Source organism: Sminthopsis crassicaudata, chromosome 1, assembly GCF_048593235.1.
Source record: "Sminthopsis crassicaudata isolate SCR6 chromosome 1, ASM4859323v1, whole genome shotgun sequence".
In the NCBI taxonomy this organism is placed as follows: Eukaryota; Metazoa; Chordata; class Mammalia; order Dasyuromorphia; family Dasyuridae; genus Sminthopsis; species Sminthopsis crassicaudata.
Genome location: NC_133617.1, coordinates 606,005,589 through 606,030,757, shown reverse-complemented (window position 1 = coordinate 606,030,757; position 25,169 = coordinate 606,005,589). Strand labels below are relative to the sequence as shown.

Sequence of the window (25,169 nt, the reverse complement as noted above, 5' to 3'; positions counted from 1 at the left end):
TTCAAGAATTACTACTGAAAATATTATTTTAAAAAATGTTTTATTCCAGAATTCGGATTCCTGTAAGATTAGGTAATGAAGCCTAAAATGAGATAATTGTTCTACTTTATTCCATGTTCTACTTTAAATGGATAATCACTGTAGTAGCATGGGGGTAGATTTCTAAAAGCAAAAGTGCTGTTTTCCCAGAAAGCTCCAGAGCTTTCCCCAGGGGAAATTTGTATCTTGCTTAAAAGTGGGTATGACAAAGCCCAAAAGACCTTTTTGGATTTGACTGGTGCTAGAGGACAGAGCGTGAGTAAAGAAGGTAGTTCTACAATTGTAGTCACCGAGGGACACTGCTTGAGGTGGGTGCTTCATCTTAATCCTAAATTATTCAATTGACTCCAATGAGTTAAATCATTACTGATTAAGTCTTTTGTTGAGTTGCTGGAGGGTTTTTCTTTGTCATTCAGATATTGAAGCAGGGTAAGTTTAAGGATTGTAATTTTACTGGCCACATTTCTCTGGCCAAATTTTCATCTTATTTGTTCTATTAGAAATGGAATTCTGGATTATTCAGAAGTCAACAGAGAGGTCTCAGATTCTACGATTGCTCAATTGGGTCTATCAAGAGCAGAAGGAGCTAATGAAATTGTTGATTTCTCATTGTTTAAGGGAAGTGGTTTGGATTAAGACATTTGACTGCTGTAAGATATTAATAATAATTGTTCCTATTTCTCTGGTATTTGGAGATTTTACAAGTGTCTTTCTAATAAACAACTTCACGAAATAGAGTACAAATAATTTTCCCTTTTTAAAGATAAAGAACCTGAGGGATAAAGGAATTTTTTCAGGATTTAGGGAAGGCTTGAGACCATATTTGAAACCATTTTTCTTGCTCATGCTCTTCTCAATAGCATGGCATAATGGATAGAACCCTATCCTTGGAGTTTAAAAAAAAAAAAAAAAAAAAGTAGGTTTCAGAAGCCTGCCTCTGATACTTATTTTGTGATAACCTTAGGTGAGTCTTTGAGACTCAGTTTCCTTATCTGTAAAACAAGTGGATTGGATGAGTCCTATGTGGTTCCTTTCATTTCTATCTCTTTGATCTGGGGTAGGGGGCATTAGACATTCTAGATTCAAGAAGAAAGGAGTAATATCTTTAGTAGATATAGCTGCTAACTTTAGATGAGGGGGCTCAGAGAGGCCACTCAGAGATCTTAAAAGAAATCAAACTGGTGATAATTTTCCACTTGTGTTGTTTTAGACTCTTCAATGGCTATGAGGTTATTGTTTAGAAAACACTGAGTTTTTCTGGAATTTATTATTTTTTTTTTTGTTTGTTCAGTCATGTCTTATCCTTTATGATCCCATTTGGGATTTTCACAATTAACCAGGAGAAAGGGAAAACATCATGAGATTGGAGTATGCCCTTAGCTGACAGGTTAAATCTATAGAGGAGTTTAGCACCCAAAAAGAACTGGCTATAAGAAGGAAAAAATAGAGGTGGGGGAGGCAGAAGAGGAAAAACACCATGAGATACAGTGCTATAACACCAAACTGTGGTGTAACATATGCTGTGGCATATGGACAGATTTATAGGGGAAATTTAATCTTTTGGATTTCTGATTGGACATCACAAGTAGATCGCAAGTGGAGGCTACCTATGACCTCCATAGAGAGTGAGACCACAAGGCTAAAATGATTCCTATTATTGCCCTTTCCTGCCTGCCCCAGGGAGCAATTCCATCAATATTTAATTCTTTCTCTACCAACGGTACCCAGTTATTTAGGATCTCATCACTGCCATAGTTACCTACATAATTTTAGGCAAATTTCTTAATCCTTCTGGGCCTCCATTTCCTTATCTATAAAATGAAGTGGTTGAATTAGATGCTCTTAAAGCCTTTTTCAGCTTTAAAACTCTGATCCCAGTATTAGACTAAGAGAACCTATAAGAAAATGAGTAACTATTTGCAGGTGTTTTATTTTGGAAAAAAATAAGGGCCTTGGAAATCTACTGTTTGGAATGCCCTTGGGAATTCTACATTTCATCTTTATTCATTATTTATTTATTTACTTCTAATTCTATTTTTTCCCTTGACAATTTGGGACAATTTACTTTTTGTCCTATGCCATTTTCATTCATGATTTCTTGAAAGTATCTGAGGCCAGATTTGAACTCAAGAAAAGGAGTTTTTCTGACTCCAGGCAATGGCACCATCTAACTGCCCAAGAACTATATTTCAAGTGGCCACGACCCCAGCATGCACTGAGTGACTGTGACCTTTTGATGTAAACTGAGATCTTTTGGGAGGAAATGATGGGGGTGAACCCTGAAACTGTCCAAACTGTCCTCAGGGAAGCCACTTGTCCTGCTCTGTCTTGCCACTGAACTGTGATGATTCTGGAGAGTTAGGCTGATGATTTTGCAAGCTCTTTTTCACTTAATTCCAGTCACACTGAGGGGTGTGCTTCCTACCTGGAACTGTTTGATTGGAGGTCAATAAATCAAATTAGAAAGCAAATAAGTGGCGTGGTGGAGAAAGTCACGGAGATCCAAGTTCAAACAGGCTTCAGACTTGGCTGTGTCTTGACAACTTGACCCACATTTGCCTTAATGTACTGAGAAGAAAATGTCAAACCACATTAGTGTCTTTGCCAAGATAGGATCACAAAGAATGAGACATAACTGAATGACAATAAATCAGAAGACAAGACTATAAGATAAAAAGCAGAATTAGTATCAGCTGATGAGCAGTTGCAAAATGGCTAATAATTCTTCAGAGCAATGGGACACATAAAAATAAACGCCTGTGATTTTACACAATCTTAAGGGAGCCAGCAAAAGCTTCTGGGGAGGCTGTTCAACAACAACAAAACACTTTCCTTATGTGAGAAGCTGAGTAAAAGAGCAGGGAAGTCAAGTGGTTGGGAGGAGGAGAATTTTTTTTAACTTTGTGGTAACTAGCATTGTCCAAGATCAGGTCATTTCAGAAGGTATTTCCCTGATATTAATGTCATTGCAAATCGGAATGTCTAAGTGGAAAAGATCTAAGATAGTGCAGTCCTCTTTTTGAGATAGAATCAGAAGACCACTTTGTTCACAAAGTAAGGGGAGTCATGATAGACTTTTCTTGCTGTAAACCTGAAAAATACCCTCCTTGAACACATATGCTATTAGTGACAAGAGCAGATATATCAATAGAACATACAAATAAGCGATATACATACCCATGAGATGTATGGAGATATGGAGCGGAGCACCCATAGATCTCACACTAGAAGGTCATGGATATCTTGTGCTGATGTCATCATATTGTCTTTCACTTGCCAGGCTTAGCTGGTCTTGGGATTGCTAATAGGCATTCCACTGTTGTGAGTGTGTTTACAGAATATCTCTGTACAACTAGCTTCAGGATTTCAGCTGGAATTCTCAGAGGAGATGCTGTCTCTTCCCAATAAAAGAGGAGTCAACTCTTAAAAAATCCAAAAACTTATGTCTTGGAGGTTTGGGGGGCAGATGGATGGCTTAGTAGATAGAAGTTGGGGGGCTGATTGATTGCAGTAAACTTCATTTTCCTGAGTTCAAATCTGGCCTTTGACATTTTCCAGCTGGGTGACTTTGAACGAGTCATCTTGTTTGCCTCAGTTTCTTCATCTGTAAAATAAACTGGAGAAGAAAATGGCAAACCATTCCAATATCTTTGCTAAGAAAACCCCAGATGTGGTCATCAAGGGTCGGACATGAATAAAAAACAGAACTTCACTTCTTTCAGTGTGGGTTGTTCTTTACAGACTCTTGGCAGCTGCTGCTTTCCATTAGGAGGAGAGTCCATTACCAAAGTCTTAGTTGTAAGTAGTTTTTTTTTTTTCTCTAGAAGAAGAATTGTACCCTGCAGGGGCAGAGTTTTTTTTGGAACCCCAGACATCTAGCTAGATACATATAATCTATGGACTTTGAGTGCATTTTTGAATCTCTCTTTCCTTCTGGAAACCTCTGTCCTAAATCATCTGACCTAGGATTAGAAAGGCCTTTTAACTCCTGTTTTATAATGGAGGTTCTGTGCCCTCAAATTCATTTCAGGGGAATCAGTTAAAGAAACATAATAGGGACAGTGGAGTTTGAGGTCCTTTGATTTTTCTCAACTCACTAAGTTTTTAGTTTCTCACGCAAATGCAAAGGGAAGATAACATTCTTGCCAATCTTTTGTTTTTAACTTTTTAAAAGTATATGAGGAGACAGCTCTTATTTTGAGTCAACCAGTGTACAAAATATGTTGGAGAACAAGAAAGATTCATAAAATCAAAATTGGGTTTGGAAGACTAAGATTTAATTCTTCCTTCAGTTTCTTAATGTTGTACCTGAAGCACTTCATGCCCAAAAGTTCATAGTCAGTTTGAAAGAATTCAAAGAGATTCTCTTATAGTCACAAAAGACTTTATTAATATAAAAGTGAAATGGATAATCTCTAAGAGAGAGACTAGATGATCTAGTAAGGTATTAGAAAATTGGGAGCACTGATATAGTAGAATTTTGGACTTCAGTCAGCAGGCTTGTCAAGTACAGAAGATAGATAAGGAGTTAGGATGTAATCTTTTATAGGTTGGGACCAGGATGTCATCAAGTAAAAAGTCAGGATGTGGCTCTTACAAAAAAGACAAATAAGAAGTCAGGATGGGGCTTTTTCAGAAGACAAATAAGGAACAATCCAATAAGAGGTTTTATTGTTCTGCATTTCTTTGCTAGATATGCAGTTTTGAGTAGACCCAAAACTCTGACCCATCATTTTATGCCTGTGTGACTGGAGAAATTGAAGAATCATTCTGGGATTTAGCTTGCTTAGCTATAAAAATGATTATCAACAAAATTCTTTCTAACTCTAAATACAGAGTCTATCTACTAACTTTGTACTGTACTTTATGGTTTTTTTAACCATCTCATTATCATTACAAATTTACTAGTGAGGAAATTGAGGCTTAGAGAAGTCAAGATGACCGGCCCCAAATTGCCCAGCCAGTCAAGGGTGCTGCAGTCTAGAATGCATCTATCCAGATTCTTTGTCTAGTGAACTATTCACTGAACTTCTCTCTTCATTCCTGGTAGCATCCTGGCAATTTTAATTCTTGCTCCTTGTAATATTTTAGGCACTAGGGAGAAAAATCTGATTCAATACTATTAGTTTTCAAACAAAACTATTTCCCTTTACTGAAAAAGTGAGGTCATTTTCTCTTTCTTGATGCTCAAGTACATTAAAACAAAGATCACATCTTATTAAAAATCACTTATTGCTTTTAATTTATAAGGTATGGTAGGTTGAACGTTGGCTGCCACAAATACTTTTGTACGTATGGAGCTTTTTTCTCTTTCTTTGATGTCTTCTGCATACACACACATACATAAATATAATAAAATATATACATATATATGTACAGATGCTATACACATTTATACAATCATTCTCTATAAAATTCTATTCATCAATTCTTTCTCTAGATGCAGATAACATCTTTCTTCACATGCCCTTTGTAGTTAATTTGGGTGTTTATAATAGTCAAAATGACTTAGTCACTCAAAGTTGTTCTTAAAACAATAATTCAGTTACTTTATACAATGGTCTCTTGGTTCTTCTCATTTTATTCTTCATGATTTTGTGCAAGTCTTCCCATATTTTTCTAAGACCACTGAGCTTATTCCATTACAATCACATACCACAATTTGTTCAGCCATTCCCCAATTAAGATGGGCACTCTGTAAAAATCATATTTTATTTACATTCATAAACCATAATGTGTTCAGCCAATTGACTGAAAAGCCCTTGGTTTCCTCTTCTTTGCCAACAAAACAAAGAGCTGCCACAAATCCTTTGTACCCATGGATCCTTTTTCTCTTTCCTTGATCTCTTCTGCTTATAGACTTAGTATCACTGGATCAATGACAAGTTTACTATCTGTTGAGTCATAATTCCAAATTGCTTTTCAGAATAACTGGATAAATTCATAGCTCCACCAAATAAAACATTAAGTACATGTCCTTCCTTTTAGGAATGTCAATTCCTAAACTATTGAGAATAGTTTGGAAAGACAGAGAATACAAATGAGAAGATCATTTGGAAAACTATTGCAATAGTTGAAGCCAGATGTGACAGGGTCTGAACAAGGTTGGTGGCCATGTAAATGGAGTGAGTCAAAGATGAAAGATGTTTTGAAGTTAGAATTGACAAGATTTGGCAATTGAGTGGATATGGAGAATGAGGAAGAGGGAAAAGAGAATAACTTTTGAGTTTTTGAAGCTGTATGTCTAAAAGAAGGATGGTGCCCCCAGTAGAAAAGGGAAGTTTTGAAAAGGGCTGAGTTTAGGAGAAAACTGGGGCTTAGAGCTCCGGAGACTAGGATTGGATAAAGTAAAACATAAAGATAATTGGAGCTAATGAGGCCATCAAATGGGGAAGTGTAGAGAGAAACAAGAAAAGGACCAGAACAGAGCCCTGAAGCACACTCAAACTTAAATAATGATTCTGCAAAGGAAATTGAAAAGGCATAGGTAGACAAAATTGGAAGAGAACCAGGAAAGAGCAACATGACAATTTCAGAGGAAAGAATGATTAGGTTAGGATTTGGTAACGATATCACATAATTCATAGAGGCTGCGTGAATACTGAGAAAAGACCATTGGATTTTGTAATTAAGAGATCAATGACAACCTCAAAAGCCTAATCTTGAGTGGAAGTTCCTCTTCTCTTTTCTCTCCAAGGTCAAGGTCCTGAAGGAAATGGAGAGAATTGAGAATTCAGGTAGAGGGGTTAGACTTGTGAGAAGAAGGACCATATCTGCATCCATATCTAGAGTAAAGGAGCAGAGAAAATGGGTAGACAGGTGAGAACAATGTTGAGGGAATTAGAGGTATAACTTTGAGAAGAAGGAAATATCAGATGACCTCTATGTTCTCTTGCAAAAAAGTATGGTGGTAGAAGCACCTTTAACAGAGAAAGTCTGATATGACTGTTGTTGGGAAGGGAAATATAAAATTGATTAGAGAATAGTAAAAATATGATAATTCATTAGTGAGGATCTGGTAGACAATAGATTTAATAAATTTGTAATGGATCCAGTTAAAATCATTATGTGACTTCTTTTACAGCTTTTAGCAGCACGTAAATAGAAGTAGAAAAGGTGAATGGTGGGGGTAATCAAGGGTCAGAGTTTAGAAAGGCTTCTCTTCTTCTCTTCTTCAGTCTCCATAGTTCTGTCTCTGAATGTAAATGGCGTTTTCTACCCTAAGTCTATTGGAATTATCTTGGATTAATGTATTGATGAGAAGAACTAAGTCTTTCATAATTGATCATCATATAATCTTGTTACTATGAACAATGTTCTCTGGTTCTGCTCACTTTACTCAGCATAAGTTAGCGTAAGTCTTTTTAGAATTTTTTAAAAATCAGCCTGCCCATCATTTTTTTTTAGCTTTTTATATACAAAACATATGTATGGATAATTTTTCAGCATTGACCCTTGCAAAAACTTTTGTTTCAACTTTTCCCCTCTTTCCCTCCACTCCCTCCCCCTACATGCTAAATATGCTAAAGTATATGTTAAATACAATATATGTATACATATTTATACAGTTATCTTATTGCACAAAAAAAAATTGGATTTAGAAAGAAGGTAAAAATAACCTGAGAAGAAAAACAAAAATGCAAGTAAACAATAACATAAAGAGCTAGATTGAGGCAGCAAAGACCTGAGTGTGCTCCATTTATTAGCTAATAAATGGGGCCAATTATTCCTCATTTGTCAAAGACCCCATGTGAGGGAGGGAAGGATCTTTTATGGTGCTTAATAGAATGATAGAGCAAAATCTCACAGGTATGTCTTCTGATTGGCCTGAAAGTGGAAAAACCTCCCCTTCTAAAACTGCTTCATTTTTTGTATATAGTTGGTTGTTATTGTTTGTCCTTCATTTCAAGGAGGACCAGTGATATCGCAGGTGATGTCTTGATTTGTCACTGAATTGTATGGATAGTGGTGCATCAGTCTTACTCTTTCTTCTTGAGTCCCCAATAGAGCCCTATCTATTATGCTATGGAGCTTCTTACACAATGAGTGAGTCAGTGACAATCCTGAACTAGACCCAGAGGCATGTGATGTTCATCTGAGGAAGTGCTATTTCTATGAGTGATGATTAAAAGAAGAATAACTTTTGGTCATAGATTCTTTGGAATTTGAACTTGGTTGAAAGAGTCCTTTGTAAAAGAGCCTGATTTCAAATATGAAATTAGAGATTCCTAACAACTGGAATCCAGAATTCATTTCTTCATTTCTTCCCTTCACAACATCACAGCCTCTTGCACTGACCCCTTCTCTCTGTCACACTTACTATCCTGGTCTCACTTCCTGAAGGCCAGGTGTGTTGCATTTCACTCCTCCTCTGGGGTTCTGTGGTATCCTTACAGGGATTGAAGGTCGTCTAAACTCTACCGAAGACTCTAGCCCACACTGACTGTGTTCCCTCAAGTGTAGGGATTGATCCCCTGCTCCCTAATTCCATACAATCACCAACAGTTGGATTGGTTTAATCATCAATCAAATGCACATGATTGAAAAGGATTCAACAGCAACAATACTTAATTTCCAAAAAACAATTTTCCTTAAGTGCCTATTTGTTGGGTCACTCTTCTACCCCATAAATTGTGGCTTCCTGTCGGCCTCTAGAATCAATATCTTCCATTTAGCTTTTAAAGTTCTCAAATTAAGCCTCTGCTATACTTCTGGCCTTATTGGACATAATTACAACAGCTTCCTGAGCTTAATCCCCACCCCAATCAAACTGGTTTTCTCTGTCACCCGTAATATTCCATCTCAGATCTCTGGGCATCTGCATCACCACTGGCTTTGTTCCCAGCCCACCTCTGCATTAGGGAATCCCTTTCTTCCTCCTGTTCAGAATAGAAATTCCTTTAATATGACAAATGTGTCAAGAAACATTTGATGTCTCTCTCTCTTCTTTCTATAAATATATGGCTGTGAGGCCATTCATTACTGACCCCTCCAGTCATGGTGTGGGACTCAGTCCTGGCCAGATATAAAGCGCTCTTAAAACTTCATTATTTTGAAATTACCCACCCATATGTACTGTCAAAAAAAGGTTATAATTATAAAATAAAATTTAAATTAAAAAAAAAAAACTTCATTATTTTGGCTACCCTGTTTTTCTCTCGCCTGGGCACTTCAAAACAGTCCCTTCCCTCAAGGAACTAACAGTCTGTTCAATACAGAATAATAGCACTCTGTTCTGAAAATAGGTAGCACATCAATTCTTGCTTTATTTTCTTTCAGCATTTTATCAATCCCTCTGAATCATGGTGGAGAAGATGCTGTTCTGGACACTGTTTTTTTTACTTGGTAACTTCTGCCTAGCGGGTATGTTGCCATTTTTTTGTGGATCATTTGATTTTCATTTTCTCCTTCTGATATAATGTTAATTTTATGATCATCCAATTTGTCCATTTAATATAGTCCCATTTTGAGGGGGAATGGATGGCTTTATGAAAGACAGTTTTTGGCAATAAGGAGAGAGAGAAGAGCGCAAAATGCTTATAATTTTTTTCTATGTTAAAGATAGAAATTGAATTAGTATGAAGTGTCTAGGAGCTATATATATATATATATGTATGTATTTGTATGTATGTATTTGTGCATATATATACATATATATAGACCTATGGTATGTGTGTATCTATGTGTGCATTTATATATACATATATATTTCCCTAATTTTCTACTTTTGTAGGGAGCTAAAGAGAATATCTTGAGGCAGCTGGTGGCTTAATGCATAAACAGCAAGCCTGAAGTCAGGACTTGGAGGCTTACTAGCTTTTTGACTCTGGGAAAGTCACTTGACCCTGTCTGCCTCATCTGTAAATGATCTGGAGAAGGAAATGGCAAACTATTCCATTAGTTTTGCTAAGAAAACCCATCATCAGCAGACATGACTGAACAACAACAGCATCTACCTGGGGAAGTTAGATATCAGAATTTGGGGGGATAGGCTTAGGTAATGTCTGGGAAATAGAAAATATTAGTGCATTACTCTAGCCTTTCATGAATGAGGAAAAAATGAGTGATCTTGAGTTTTAAGGAGTTGAAGAGTAGAAATGAGGGAGTTCCTTTTGGATGACAATTTTGTCCGTAAAATAAGAATCTCAGTGCTCTGTTGTAAATACTGGGGTGTTATTAGGGTGTTTGGAAGAGAGAACAAGATCTAGAACAGTTCTATGTTCTATATTCTATGTGGAATAGAATAGGAAATAAGAACTATATAGAAGGGTTGTATGTGTATGTACGTATGTGTGTATGTGTGTGTGTTTTAGCAAAAATGAGTTATGCACCCTAAAATTAATTACCTGGTTAGTCTCACCCACTATAGTGCTTTGGAGAAATGAAAATGCTTAGAGTCTGCCATGCTAATGAATCTAAGGAAGCACAAAAGCTGGTCATTGTCTTTTTCCAATTTTATATATATATATATGTGTGTGTGTGTGTGTGTGTGTGTGTGTGTGTGTGTGTGTGTGTGTGTATGTGTGTGTATAGCCAACTCCTATAAACCATGATGTTTTGCTTTGGCAGGAAGTCTCCAGGACCCCCCGGAAGCTTGGACTGAGTCTTCTCTGTATTACTACCACAAGAAGAACCTAAGTATGCTTTAGAGCTTTTCTCCCTTTTTCTCTAATTCTTGGGTACTGTCTTCCCATTGAAAAATAAGAGCAAAACTCAGTGTCTTCTTCATCCCAGTTGCCTTTAGCCTTATACTCTTGTTTTTTCTTCCTTTTCTTTACTTTTATTTTGTTGAGTTCCCACCCATCTCTGAATGCTTCCTTCACTTCAGGAAAATGTTCAAGTTACATTTTTTTTAACAAAAGACACAATGGTGACATTTATATTTTCTTATTTCCCTTGTTTTCATGTGATTTATAGATACACCAAGGCAGCCAGAAAACATTTCCTGCATTTTCTATCATAATAAAAATTTCACTTGTACTTGGAGTCCAGAAAAGGAAGTCTATCTTACAGAATACACTGTCAGGAGAACTTAGTAAGTATGAGATGGGCTTGCATGATGGGAGAAGTCTTAATTCATTCTGGGTATAAGTCTGTGGAGATATAAAACATCTTTTCTTTTATAGTTGTTTGGTGCTCCGGATACCACATGATAAGAATAAGTGACTTATTTAGTGGCTTATATGTTACTTCATCAGATCTTTACTGCAATTCCAAGAAGTAGCCATTATAGGTTTCTGGGATGTGCTGGAGCCAGCTTGTACACTATTAAGAGCTGATTGTCAAATTTTCAGTGTGAGCATTTCCATCTCAGAAATCATGAAATGTTACAAATCAGGCATTGATTTCTTGATTGTCTAGACTTAAGAACACGATGGAGAAATGTTAATAATACAGATTAAAATTGTAAGTGTTCTGTGTACTTTTTTTTTAGGCAGCTAGTTGTTAAATACTTAACAATATACCACTAACAGATTAATTATCTCTATTTTATGGATGCAAAAACTTAGAGAAATCAATTGACTTGCTCAAAGTTGTCCAGCAAGTAAGAGACAGGGGAGCACAAGGCTTCTTACCTCCAAGTACTGGTGCCTCATTCATTATGTCATGCTAACTCTTGTCCAGTGGTCAGGAGCTAGGATAACAGAAATTTGGTGCTAATCCTGACAGGATAAACACCTAAAGAGAGAAAGGATAGAGAGATAGGAGTACTTTCTATTGAGGAAGTCAGGATGGCTGAGTTAGCAATCTATGCAAAGTTAAGGAGGCTGCTGGACTATGGCTGAGTATTTCATGGAATGGGAAATAATGGGCATGAAGCATGGAAAGATTTCTGAACTGGGCTGAAGGACCCTATCTGCTATCAATTAGCTCTAAGACCTTGGTATCTTTATGTGTAAAAGGGGTGGGTTGATTTAGGTTAAATATGTGCGATCCTTTTAAACATTTTCCCTATTTGTCATGATGTAGAGGACCACAGATACTGAGGAACTCTGAGAAAAGTATACTTGAAGCAAAGATACTTACAGCAAGATGTTAACCCTGTGATTGATGAGATGATGGTTCTCTAGCTTACATATATTTAGTACTTAGTATGGTGATGTAATGTTTCTCTAGTTTACACATATTTAGTGTGCTGTAATGATGTAATCATACTGAGGTATTTAAGGGCTGAGAGAACTGGAAATAGAGACATTCCATCTTTGACCATCCTCCTGGTTTCTCTCCTGCCTCCTGCACTCCTCTACTAAGACCAAGGCTGGTCCCAAGATCCTCCAGAAAGCATTTTAGCACCCAAACAGAGACCTCCAGAAGGACATTACAGTTGTGCAAGAAAAATCAAATTTTTCATGTTGTGCAAGAAAAATACCTTTCTTTCCAAAAGAAAGGAAAAAAAATGGCAATTTAAAAAGAGGTGAAAATATGATGCTTTGATCCACATTCAGTCTCCATAGTTCTCTCTCTGGATGTGGATGGCATTTTCTATCCCAGGACTATTGAAATTGCCTTGAATCACCACATTGTTGATAAGAGCCAAGTCCATTGCAGTTGATCATTACATAATCTTGTTATTGGGTACAGTATTCTCTTGGTTTTGCTCACTTCATTCAGTATCAACTCAAATAAGTCTTTACAGGCTTTTCTGAACCAGCCTGTTGAGCTAAGTCTTGAAGGATGCCAGGAAAGTTAGATAAAGTGAAGCCTCTATCTTTGTAAAATTCCCAGTCTAATGAGAAAGATATGATCTATCCTTTCTCTTTGTCTACCTATCATCCATCCATCCATCCATGTATCTATCTATATCTCTATCTCTCTCTATTTCTACTTCTCCTTTATTTCTCCCTTTTTCTCTACATTCTATTTTTCTCTCCTTGTCTCTCTATTTTTATGTATTTATCTTTCTGTCACCTATCTTTAATCAATTGATACATGGATCTATCCATCCATCCATTTATCTATGTCTCTATCTTTCATCTATCTTTCTATCAACTTCTCATCTGTCTTTCATCTATCATCTATCTATCATCTGTCTACCTAGCATCTCTATCTACCATTTACTATCCAGCTCCAACATTCGCTTTTTTGCACAGATCTGAGTTTTGAGTCTGGCTTCTGTTACCTTTGGGACTTTGGGCAAGTCACTTCATTGGGTTTAAATTTCCTCACTTTTAACATGAGAGAGTTGGAATAGGTGCTGTCTAGATCTCTCCCTGATATATCATAACTTGTCTATGCTCATACATTATGCATTAGAACTAGACTCCAAATCTTGGGATCTTATCGCTTCACCAAGTGGCCTGTATGCATTTATTATCAGGCAATACATTGTATTCAGGACAAAACTGAACTTTTGTCTGGGGAGGGGCAAGCAAACTAGTGGCTCCCAAACTTTCTAGAGCTACAGATAGACCATCTTGGCAAGGTCTGAGATCATAGATCTCATTTTCCCCAGCTTGTTGTTGTTATTTTGTAGTTGAGTTATTTCAGTTGTGTCCCCATTTGGATTTTTATTTTTTTGGTAAAGATATGGTAGTGATTTGCTACTTCCTTTTCCATGCCATTTGATAGATGAGCCACTGGGGCAAATAGGATTAAATCACTTGCCCAGGATCATATAGCTAGTAAGTATGTAAGGCTGGATTTGAACTTGAATTCTCCCCAGTTTCGGGGCTGGTGCTCTATCTACTGCTCCATCTTCCCAGCTTGGACTGTTTAAAAAACAACACCAAAATTTTCCTTTAAATTTGGAAATTTTTGCAGTGATCTTGGTGGAAAGCAAAATAAAAGATTGTTTCTGTTTTTAATTAAATATAATTTTAAAATTTGCTAATTTTAAAAAATTAAATTGGTAATAAATAATTTCGTTTTGCCAAAAATGAAAGTACACAGATGATCATGTTTTAGATATATGTACTATTAGACTGTTAATATCAGATGGTTCTAGAAATTTCTTTTTGGTCATCTCTATAACTGGAATGCTGCTTGGTGTGGACTAGTCTTTCACAATTTTTCTGACCATAAGACCACTTTATATTCTTAAAAATCATTGAAAATACCTCCTCTCCCCCTCTCGAAAGCTTTTATTGATGTGGGTTATCAATATTTACCATATTAGAAATAAAAATGTCTGAGCATTATTATGAAGATAGTTTTGATCTTGCATACCCTTGATGAGTTTTGGGGGTTTACAGGAGGCCTGGACTGCATTTTAGGGACCCCTTGGTGTAGACAAAGCTATTATTGGCATTTATTTTCAAATCGATATTATATGATTATATAATTATGTATTATACAATTATTATATATAATATATATATATTATACGATATTATACGATAAAGCTTTCAAACTATTTTCACAAGAGGTTAGCCTCAGCAGCAACTTCTTTATGCATTTTTTAGCTTTGGTGGACCTAGAAGAAACTAAACTTCTAGTCAATTAGACTTTTTCACCTGTACCTTGGGTTTTAAAAATAAGATAACTACATTCTTTTTCCTTATCTAGAAGTTCAACAACCATAAAACATTTGGCAGTCCTCTCTGTTCTTTTTAAACCAGTCTCTTCAAAGAATTGCAGTAGATCTTATCCAAGGCTGTAAATCAATGTGCTAATTGGGTGGGTGGAGTGGAAAAGGCTTTGTAGACTGCCCTGGAGGTCTGGTGAGTGTATTGGATTTTGAGAAATGTAGGGTGGTGCTATTGATTTGCAAATTTTCTGAGATTCAAAACCTCCTATCTGACTCTAAGCCGTAGAGACACAGTTGCATATTCAATATTTCAGAAAAACAAAGTGTTGTGGCCAAAAGCTCAAATGAGCCCTTTGATCTCAGAGACGGGAGATTCATAGAGTGTGAAAAGAGCTCCAGTTTATTATGCCATTGTTGATATACATTTTTGCAAGTGCAAGACAATTTCCAGTCTCCATTCCGAGAAGCAGCTCATGGACATTGCATTGCGTGTGCACGGTATCTAACAATGGGAGAAGAGCTGATCCAGCAATTCAGCAGCTCACTCACAAGCAAGAGGCCCTGTTTAGGCTTCCCTGCTCTTGTGCCACTGGCTGTGACTTTTGGCTTACAGCCATTCTCACGATCACAAATCAATGCTCCTTGCTCAACAAGGGCGTTTCTGCAATGTGGCAGAAAACTTATTGTGCATCAAAGGTCCAGGCAGCCTTGGTATTCCCTCAGCAGAATCCCATACCCTTGCAATCCTCCCTTTTTTCTTTAAGATAAAAAGTCCTTTCTTGAGCTGCACCTTCTGAAAGGATGGTGGAGAAAGATCTATGAAAGCATCCTAATATTCCAGGGCAAAAACAAAGCAGCAACAACGTAACAACACACAGGGCAATCCATGATTCTAATTTTAACCATCATGAAAGAGATAGTATCAAACCAATGTTAGATTTTTTCAGCAGTTTTATCTGTATTCACATTGTAACTGAGCCTGGAGTTTCAATAACTCGATTTCCAATGATACTCTTCTTTTTTTCTGATAGGCTTAAGGTCTGCTTCTCACTTTTGACAGGAAGCATTGATATATGAGCTCTAGTGATCACATATACCCATGACTTTCAATTTCAATGATATCCCACTCCCTATGAGACGATCCTAGGCTATAGTGGGGCCATAGCCCGTCTTTTGGCCTCTGTTGCCAGTTCTGATTGTGTGTAACAAATATACAGAAAACATCTATCTAGTGGTCTTTGGGAGGCACATCTTCTCCTCCTGTTGGACGGTCGCCTTTTCTTCCTTCTTTTTCTCTTCAATTCTATGGACGACTTTGAGATGTCTGGTGGGAATCCTATGCTGAAGGTTTTCTCCTGTGGAGATACAAGCATATCCTGGCCCCTACATTAGAACCCTGTAGGGTCCATCTCTTCCTTCAGGACCCTTTTTCATTACCATGGTCTCATTCTTAGGGGGCCTTCTTAATGAAGATGGGATATTATCTTTGAGTGATTCTCTGTCTATGTTTACCAGAGAGTATTTCATAGCTGGACTTAAATCATTTGAATCAAATTTTAAGTAATTTATTTGTGTACCCTGCTTTATACTCTACCTCCATTTTCCTATTTTTGTTTTTTTTTGCTTTTTTGACAAATCCGTTGAGGGTGTGATTAGTCTTTTCTATAATGGCCTTGATGAGAACTAGATAAGGAGTACCTAAATGAAATTGGGATTAATTGAGGTCTAGTGGCAGGTTTGGGGTACAGGGAGTCAAATAGAGCTCCCCTGCAACCCCTTTGGATTCAGCGCAAGGATACAGAGTTAAATGAGATCTAGTAGCGGCGCAAGAGTCCCCTGTAAAGGAATTTACAGACCCGAAAACCTAGATTGATAAAAGAGGTTTATTGTGGGGTTTGGAAGTAAAGTTTAGTTAGTAAAGTTGAGGGTAGAGATATAAGGACACCAGAGCCTGAGCTCCAGTGGACAGAAATCCTGACATGGCTGGCGTAAGGATACCATGTTTGGGATCTCTGCAAAGAGTTTAACCCTTTTTATAATAAGGGGACTTTGGGCCATCTGAAGGGGCCGTGGGTGGAGTCCCAGGTTGGCTTCTTGCTTGAGCTTCAGCCAGGGTTAGAATTTTAATAGAATTCAATGGGTTTTTACATAAGGAGGAAACTGTTTGTGCTTGGGATGGGGTCCCTTCCTTGAGGTAGAATCCAAGGAGGTTTTAAGAGTTTTGGGGTTTCCTCATCAGCCTGCCCTGTAGGGTTGTAAAGAATCCCAAAAATATGATGTATAGAGAATTCCTGTAAGAACTGTTTTAATATTTTTGAGGTATATGAGAGTCCATTATCAGTCTTAATGGTGTGTGAGATACCCGTAGAGGCAAAAAGTGAAATAGGTGATTTATTACATGTGAAACAGCTTCCCCTTGTTGAATGCAGATACAAAGCCTGAGTAAGTGTCAACTGTAACATGAATGGATGTTTTTCCCATATGTATAACATCCATTTGCCATACATCATTTGGCCTGTCACCTCTAGGGTTCGTCCCCAGCCCTACAGGTCTTTGAGAATTATATGTTAGCACTGAGAAAGCAAATTTATCCCTGTCCTCAGGGTGAAGAGGGATAGAGCAAAAGCAATCCTTAATATCTATTACCCATAAGGGCCATTCCCTGGGGATTATGTTTACATCGGTAAAACTGTGACTCAGGCTTAGAGTTAGAATGAATGGGAATTCTGCTCTAACTTCTCTATCATAGAGGTCTCCAGAGGCATATTTGTTATGCCTACGGAGCAAGGAAGACAAATAAATGATGATACTGAGAAGGACTATTTGCTCTTAAGGGATACTACCCCAGCCTATCTAAAATAGGCTCCACTTTCAATATGTCCCTACATCTGTAGCAAGATCCCAAACATGCTAGTGGAACTTCATCTTCTAATGTGGTTATGTAGTCTGGTAGTGCTTTTGGAGAAAAAAGTAAGATTGCTCTTAAAAAAAAAATATAGGGAATCATTGATTCTCACAAGAAGCAAAAACAAACATGATCATGATTCAGATATGGATGCTACTGGAGACTAGCATGTAGACCATTCCAGAGGTTCCCCACAGACCATGGAGCCAGGCAAAATGGATTGTCCTGATGGCCCCAGGGGAGGATTGGATTCTGGCACATGTGTTCTTATGCTATTGATTTGTAACATTTGCATCCATGAGACATGGTGCCATGGACACAGCACATATACACAGACATACACACACAACTCCTTGGATAAGGAAAGGAAAACATGTCAGAACATGAACTCACTGAAAAATGATTTTTTCCCACTTGAGGAAAACTTGAAGCATATTGTATGCAAGCATACAGGCATATGACAAATCTTTATCAATTGTATAATTCTTTTGTAAGATAGGAAGGCCATTGTGAAGATTTTAGCCTTTCCATTCCATGACTTTTGTGTGATTATGAAATCTATTCTTTTGCCAAAAGTCAAGGACTTATGTGTGTGATTTTCCTTTGCCCACTCAGACAGCACCCTCCTTTACACAGTGATTAAGTGACTTTATGGTCACAGAAACAGAACTCTCATGAATTCATTAGCACTTAGTAAGAACCTAACAGCTTTATCCTTGAGCAATTAATATTTTGTAACTGTTTAGATCTGTCTTCATGTCTGTAATTAATGTTTTGTAATTGTGTTCTTTTAGTTTCTATGTACATCTTGAAGGTACATCTTCCAAGTATTTTGTATTCTCTCTAGTTATTTTGAATAAAATTTTCTTTTCTATCTCTTCTTAGTCCATATTGTTGAAAATATGCAGAAATACTGATGATTTATATAGATTTATTTTATATTCCTCAAATCTACTGAAATTATTAATTGCTTTATTTAGTTTTAGCTGACTGTCTAGAATTCTTTATGTACATCATCTAATTATTTGTAAAAAGTGATAATTTTGTTTCTTCTTTGCCTATGCTTACTCCCTTAATGTCTTTTTCTTATCTTGTTGCCATTGCTAGCTTTAAAATAAATAGTAGCTGTGATAATAGACATCTTTGCTTTACTCCTGATTTTGTTGGCAACAACACCAGCATATGTAATTCTAGCTCATGGTTTTGGATAGATCAATGTCCATTTGTCTGTTTTCTAGTATTTTTAAAAAACACAAATGTATGTTATATTTTGTCCAAAGTTCTTTTTGTATCTATTGATAATTATGATTTTTCTTATTATTAATATGGTCAATTTTGAATCATTAAATTAATGTCTAACCATTTTTATATTTAAAGTGGAAAAAGAAAAGACTCATGCAGAAGTGAGAATCATACATCATGTTCTTTCTCCTACCCATATTTGTCTTATCCTGATACTTACTCCATTAAAGTGGAAGCCAAAAATGTTTTTGGTGAACAAAAGTCTAACATAACATATTGGAACTTGGAACACATAGGTGAGTGTGAGCTGGTAGTATAAAAAGTTTTATTTTAAAGTGTTTGTCTGCATACTTTTAGAGCCAATTCCTAGCTCAGGAATGCCTTGTGTAGATGCTATTATATATATACCACAGGAAAACTACCTTGTCAGTAAAACAAAACAAAGGACCCCCAACCAAAGCCAAGATAATACCTGTGGGAAAGAAAACCTAAAAGAAAAATGAACTCTATTTTCAGTGACTCCCGTCTCTTCCTTCTAGTATTAATTATGCTTAAAGCAATCAATTCTTCTTTGATTATATAGAAGGGAAAAAGAAGACAATAAAACTCATACTCATTTGTCCTTTTAAATGGTTTTCTTTAAATTTATTTATATTTTATGCTTTTACATTGCTTTCATTTCTAAATACATTCCTCCTTTCTCCCTTGCGTAATGAAGCATCCCTTGCCACAAATTAAAGAAAAATTCTCATTAATTTTTGCCTTTCTCGGTCTCTTGATAGAGCTAATCTTCATTCTGATATTTTAAATGTTAAATATTATTTTAAAACAACAATATGGGAATATGAATGTGTCAAATTCATATAAATTATATGTTTCTTAACTTCCAGTATGTCTATGATACAAATGATTTTATTCACACAAATATCTATGATACTTTTAGTTTTTCATATGGTCCAAGAATAAAGGACAGTTTGAATTAGTGAGAATTATGGATTATAGATTATCTTTAAGGAAGAAAAATTAAATGTTTTTGTTAGTGGACTAATTAAATTTTGCTCGCAGTAGTCTTGCTAAATCTGGCTTGGCATAAGATAAAGACCCCTTTGACTTATTCATTTTACTTTTTTATATGCTCTTGAATTTGTTCTTTTATATGTCAGTGAGTTATTTCAAGTTTTAAGGAAGCTTGAAAAATTGTTTATTTTTATATTAATAACTTATATTTTTATAGTGTAAATTGCTTAAGGAAGAACTTTCTATCTGAGAAGAGGTATTATGAAAACTGGAAAGCGGTTTGGCAGAAATTATTTTCAGACTTTCAACTTGTATTACATTACTATGCTAAGCTCAGAATGTTTATAAAACTTTAATATTAAATCACAACATAAAGGGCCAGATAAATTACCACTTACAACTCCAGAGAAGGGAGGGAGGTGATGATCAAAGATTAAAATGGAGAAATTTCATATCATGATGTTGAAAAACTTTGCAGTTACAAAATCAAAGCAAATAGATGAGAGGGAAAACTATTGGTTATCTTTGTACCAAGTATCTCTGAAAAAGATCTGAGATTCAAAATATCTAAGGAACTAGCATAAATTTGTAAGACTAACTGATATTCCCCAAAGGATAAATGTTTGTGAGATGGGTATAAACATTTCTTAAAAGACTTGGAAGTTGGAAGCAACTATGTGAAAGATTGGATTAAATAATAATAAGAGAAATACAGATCAAATCAACTCAAGATTTCATATCATACATATTCAGCAAACTGGCAAATATTACACTGATGGAAATAGTGAACGAGTCAATGCTGTGGTTATAGAAAGATGGTCACATTGATATACTTCAGTGAAGTTATCAATTAGTATTACCTTTCTGAAAAGCAATTTGGAATTATGCTAAGACAGTGATTAAAATATCAGTAACCTCTGACCCAGGGAACTTACTGCTATTAATATACCTCAAGGAGGTCAAAGAAAGAAAAGTCCGATATATACACAAAATATTCATAGAAGCATTTCTATAGTAACAAAAAATTTGGAAACAAAGTGAATGGCCACCAATTAGGAGTCAGCTAAACAAATTGTGGTATAGGCATGTGATGGAATGTTATTGTACCTTAAAAACAGATGAATAGGAAGAATTTGTGAAGCATGGAAATGCTTAAATGAACTGATGCATAATGAAGGGAACAGAACCAAGAAGAAAAAATGTATATATGTGTGTAGATATGTATGTGTGTGCATACACACAGACATATATATATACATACATACATACATATATATGTATGTATGTGTGTATACACACACTCATAAACACACACACACACATACTTTAAATTTAAATGCAAAGAGAAAATCTAGAACTTACCTTTGTATATAAAGGCCAAACATGTGTCTGGAGATGAGATAAGAAAATGCATCTCTCTTCATTCTTTGCAGCAAGGGCTACAGCAGACTGTAGGAAAAGACTAGTTCATATATTATCAGAAAAATATTTTGCATTGATTAAGCTACTACCTCCATGTTTCTGACAGGGTTTCCCATATGTCTGATGTCAGAAAGAATGTAACTGATGACTTTTTCTTGTTTCGCAGTATAATATTCTCCTCTCTAAGAGGGATAGGGCCCTCCTATCTAGACTTAAAGTTGGAAGAAACTTAAGAGGATATCAAGTCTATCTCTACCAAATTATGAAACCTAATAACAATAATCCTCAACATGACTAACCTGTAGTTAGATTGGCCTCTAGGACATTTTTACTTTAGAAACTGAGAATAAAATAGCTACTGCTAATAGGTTGATTACATGTATCAATCAAGGATTTTTTTTTTTTATTAGAATGGAGATTGAGAGGCTCAAATCACCTCCCTGGAAATATAATCCATCTCAAGAAATGAAGATGAAGTTGGAGGGAGATTAGAATAATGGTCCATTATTGAGTTGCTTGAATTTTGCCTCCTCTTATCATTTTTACACAAGATATAGGGGTCTCCAATCATTTAGGGGAGAAGGGATGCTCCATAGAAAAGCAGGCATTTTATCTGCCCTCTCCTCCCTGAATCCCTTTTGCTTATCCTTGTCTAGACTAGAATATAGTGATAGTGGGCCTAAAACATCTAAGATTTAAATCAATTTTCAGATTTAATATTTTTCAGTTTGAATTACATTATCTCTGGCTATGTCTTCTCATCCCCTTTGTACATATGACTTTTTTTGTTCCTGTTCTTATTTTCAGTGAAAATAGAGCCACCTACCAATTTAACTGTGAAACCAATCCCAGGTGTTAAACATATGCTTCAAGTAACATGGAGTAAACCAAATGGGGTACCTGAAGCAGGTTCATATATATGCCAACTGAGATATAGGAGAGTGAATAGTACTAATTGGGTAAGTTCTATGAAATGGAGTTCCTTTTCCAGAGTTATCAAATGAAAGGCAGCTTGGATAAAAGCAATGATGCATATAGTAGGAACTTTCTGACTTTACACTGAAAGTAGCTGACAGAGAATGATAAATTCCCCTCACCACCTCATTTTTCTATTTTGCTTTTTACGTTGTGAAAATATGATGTTGCTACCTTTTGTAAAATGAGACCTGTGCCTCTGTGTAAATCTGTACAGATTAAGTCAGTATATTTGATTCTGAGAAAACACAATGTCAAGCCCAAAAGTGAAAAAGGCAATTATAGGGATAAGAATAATGTAGGTAAGTAACAATCAGTATCAGTCAATAATCATTGAGAAGTGCTTACATTTACTATGTACCAGACACTGTGATAAATGCTAGGGATACAAAGAAAAGCAAAACCATAATCCCTGTCTTTTGAATATTTTAACTGTGAATAGAACAGACAATACACAAATAACCATACATATTATACACATACACATATTTACACAAACATATATAATGTGTGTGTGTGTGTGTATATATATATATATATATATATATATATATATATATATATATATAATTAATAATTGAGTGATGGGGTCTGTATTCTAGTCCAGTGGATTTGACAATTTATTTACTTACTATGTTGATTTATGAAATATTGGCATTATTTATAATTAGTTCTACACGTGTTACTAAATCATTTGTTGCCTACTTATTTTATCTGTTCTCAACAAAGCTCTCTCTCTCTCTTTCCATTTATATGTGTGTGCATATATATATGTGTGTGTGTGTATGTGTATGCACTTCTTTTCTTCCTTCCTAATTGATTCTCTTTTCTACTCACCACATGGGCTATTCCAGATTTCTTTTCTTCTCAAGTTTTCTTTAGCACTTTGTCCTCCACTGTCTCAGCTGAATTCTTTGCCTTTATTTAAAAAAAAAAAAAGAATCAAAGGCCATTGCCCTAAATTTCCTAATTTACACACTAAAATTCTTTGACATTATGCCCCGTTAATTCCTTTTTCACTTTAGTCTTTGATGAAAAGAAGACCTTTCTCTGTGCCAAGGCCAGCTCTTCTACCTGAACTTTTGATTCTCTTCCTTCTATTTCCTTTCACCATCCCTCCTTTCTCACTCATTTTCAATCTATTCTTATGGATTGGTTTCTTTCCTACTACCTACAAATATGCCTAAGTCCTCCCTTCTTAAGAAAAAAAAATCTTACTATATATACCCTTCCAGCCAAACTGTCATCCCATATTTCTTCTCACTTTCAAATCAATAATCAATCAATTAAAAACCTCAGCCAAACTCCTTAATAAAGCTATATGTAGTTACTCTCTTCTTTTGTTCTCCTTTCACTCTGACACAGTATGATAGGATAATGTATTTAGCACTGAAAAGATCCTTTGAAGCCATAGAGTCCAACCTTCAATTAAAACAACTCTGGCATTACACTTCATACCCATCGGGTTGACAGAAGTGAAAAAAAGGTAAATGGCAAATGTTGAAGGGGCTATATAAAAACAAGAATGCTTTATTGATGGAACATTGAATTGGTCCAGCCATTCTGAAAAACAATTTGGAACTATAATCCCAAAGATACTAAGATATTCATATCCATTGTCCTAGCAATAACTTTGCTGGCTTCATATTCTCAAAAAGATCAGAGAAAGAGGATCCATTTGTACAAAAATATTGCTGCTACATTTTGTAGTGGCAAAACGTTGGAAACTAAGAGAGTGCCCGCATATTGGGGGATGGGTAAGCAAGTTATGGTATATGAATTTAATAGAATACTACTATGCTGTAAGAAATGATATAGTGTACTGTTCAAGAAAAAACTAGAAAAACATTTATGAACTGATGCAGAGTGTAAGGAGAATAATTTAGATGATAACAATTTTATATAGAAAAACAACTTTGAAATGCTTTAGACCTCTGATAAAGGCAATGACAAACCATAATTTCAAGGGACCAAAGATGAAATATGTCACCCACTTCTTTTTAAAAATATTATTTAATTTTTTCCCCTAAGTACATGTAAGGGCAATTTTTTTGCATTCATTTAAATAAGATGGAGGTGGGACAAATTTATGTTTCTTTTCCAATTTGTTGTTTCTGTCTTTTTCTTCAGAAGCTAGATAACCAAAGCCTGGAAAATGAAGGACCATATAATCTCACTGGTCTGCTGCTTCTGCAGCAATATGCCATCTCTATGCGATGCCGGATGGTCACCTCAAAATTCTGGAGCAACTGGAGTGAAGAGAGAATAGAAACAACTGAGGGACTAGGCAAGCTGATCTTTTATTATTTATTTTTATTTATTATTATCATCAGTTATTATTATTGAGTGGCACTAACACAGGATTAAGAGTCTGAAGACCAGACCCTGAATCTGAGCTCTGTCACTTATCTCTGTGACCTTGGACATCACTTCCTTTCTCTGGTTCTGTAATACTGACTATAATGCTGGCCCTATGAAGTCACCAAGCACACAGGCCTGAGGGCCAGCACCAAATGCCCAGGCCTCAGAATCATGAAGCCCAACTCTAAGGTCCCTAGAACCACTGACCCCCAATCACCAAGTCTGACCCTGGGGTCATAACATCTGACCACAACTTCCAGTCTGAAACAAAGGTCACCAAGTCTGACTCCAAGGCTATCATGGTACTAAGGTCACAAAGCTCAGTGATTCCAAAGCTTCCAAGCCTTCGAAGGCCACTGACTCAAAGGTTCTAAACCCAGAGATGTTGGAGTTAAGGTTACTAGTCCCAAGTCTTAAAATATATGCTTCAGGATAAAGGGACTTGTTTAAATCCTAAACCACTATTTTTTTTCTCTGCAGAGTATTGTTATTCATTATTTTGTACAGATAAAAGAAATGGTGAGTCATAAGAAAAGAGATAAATAGTATAAAAATTAGTCCTATTTTGTGCTACTCAGGTCAAATCACATCTATGGTATTTTGTTCAATTCTGGACATTACATGTACAAAGGGACAATGAATGATAAGTTGGAGTGCTTTCAGAAGAGGGTAACCAGGATCTTTACACCTCTTGAGTATATATTATAAACATTGGTTGAAGGAAATGAGACTATTTGGTCT

The 25,169-nt window shown here is 36.0% G+C and overlaps 1 protein-coding gene across 1 annotated transcript in view; it reads left to right on the top strand.

The window, feature by feature from the left end:
* The first annotated feature begins 249 nt into the window (after positions 1-249).
* Positions 250-25,169, top strand: part of IL31RA (interleukin 31 receptor A) — a 52,738-nt gene continuing 27,818 nt past the window's right edge. The window contains exons 1-7 of the mRNA XM_074282498.1: positions 250-347; positions 9,319-9,402; positions 10,609-10,677; positions 10,957-11,074; positions 18,789-18,949; positions 21,900-22,051; positions 24,198-24,354. Of these exons, the coding sequence (XP_074138599.1) occupies positions 9,342-9,402; positions 10,609-10,677; positions 10,957-11,074; positions 18,789-18,949; positions 21,900-22,051; positions 24,198-24,354 (718 nt within the window). The 5' untranslated portion in view covers positions 250-347; positions 9,319-9,341. The remainder of the gene's footprint in view (positions 348-9,318; positions 9,403-10,608; positions 10,678-10,956; positions 11,075-18,788; positions 18,950-21,899; positions 22,052-24,197; positions 24,355-25,169) is intronic.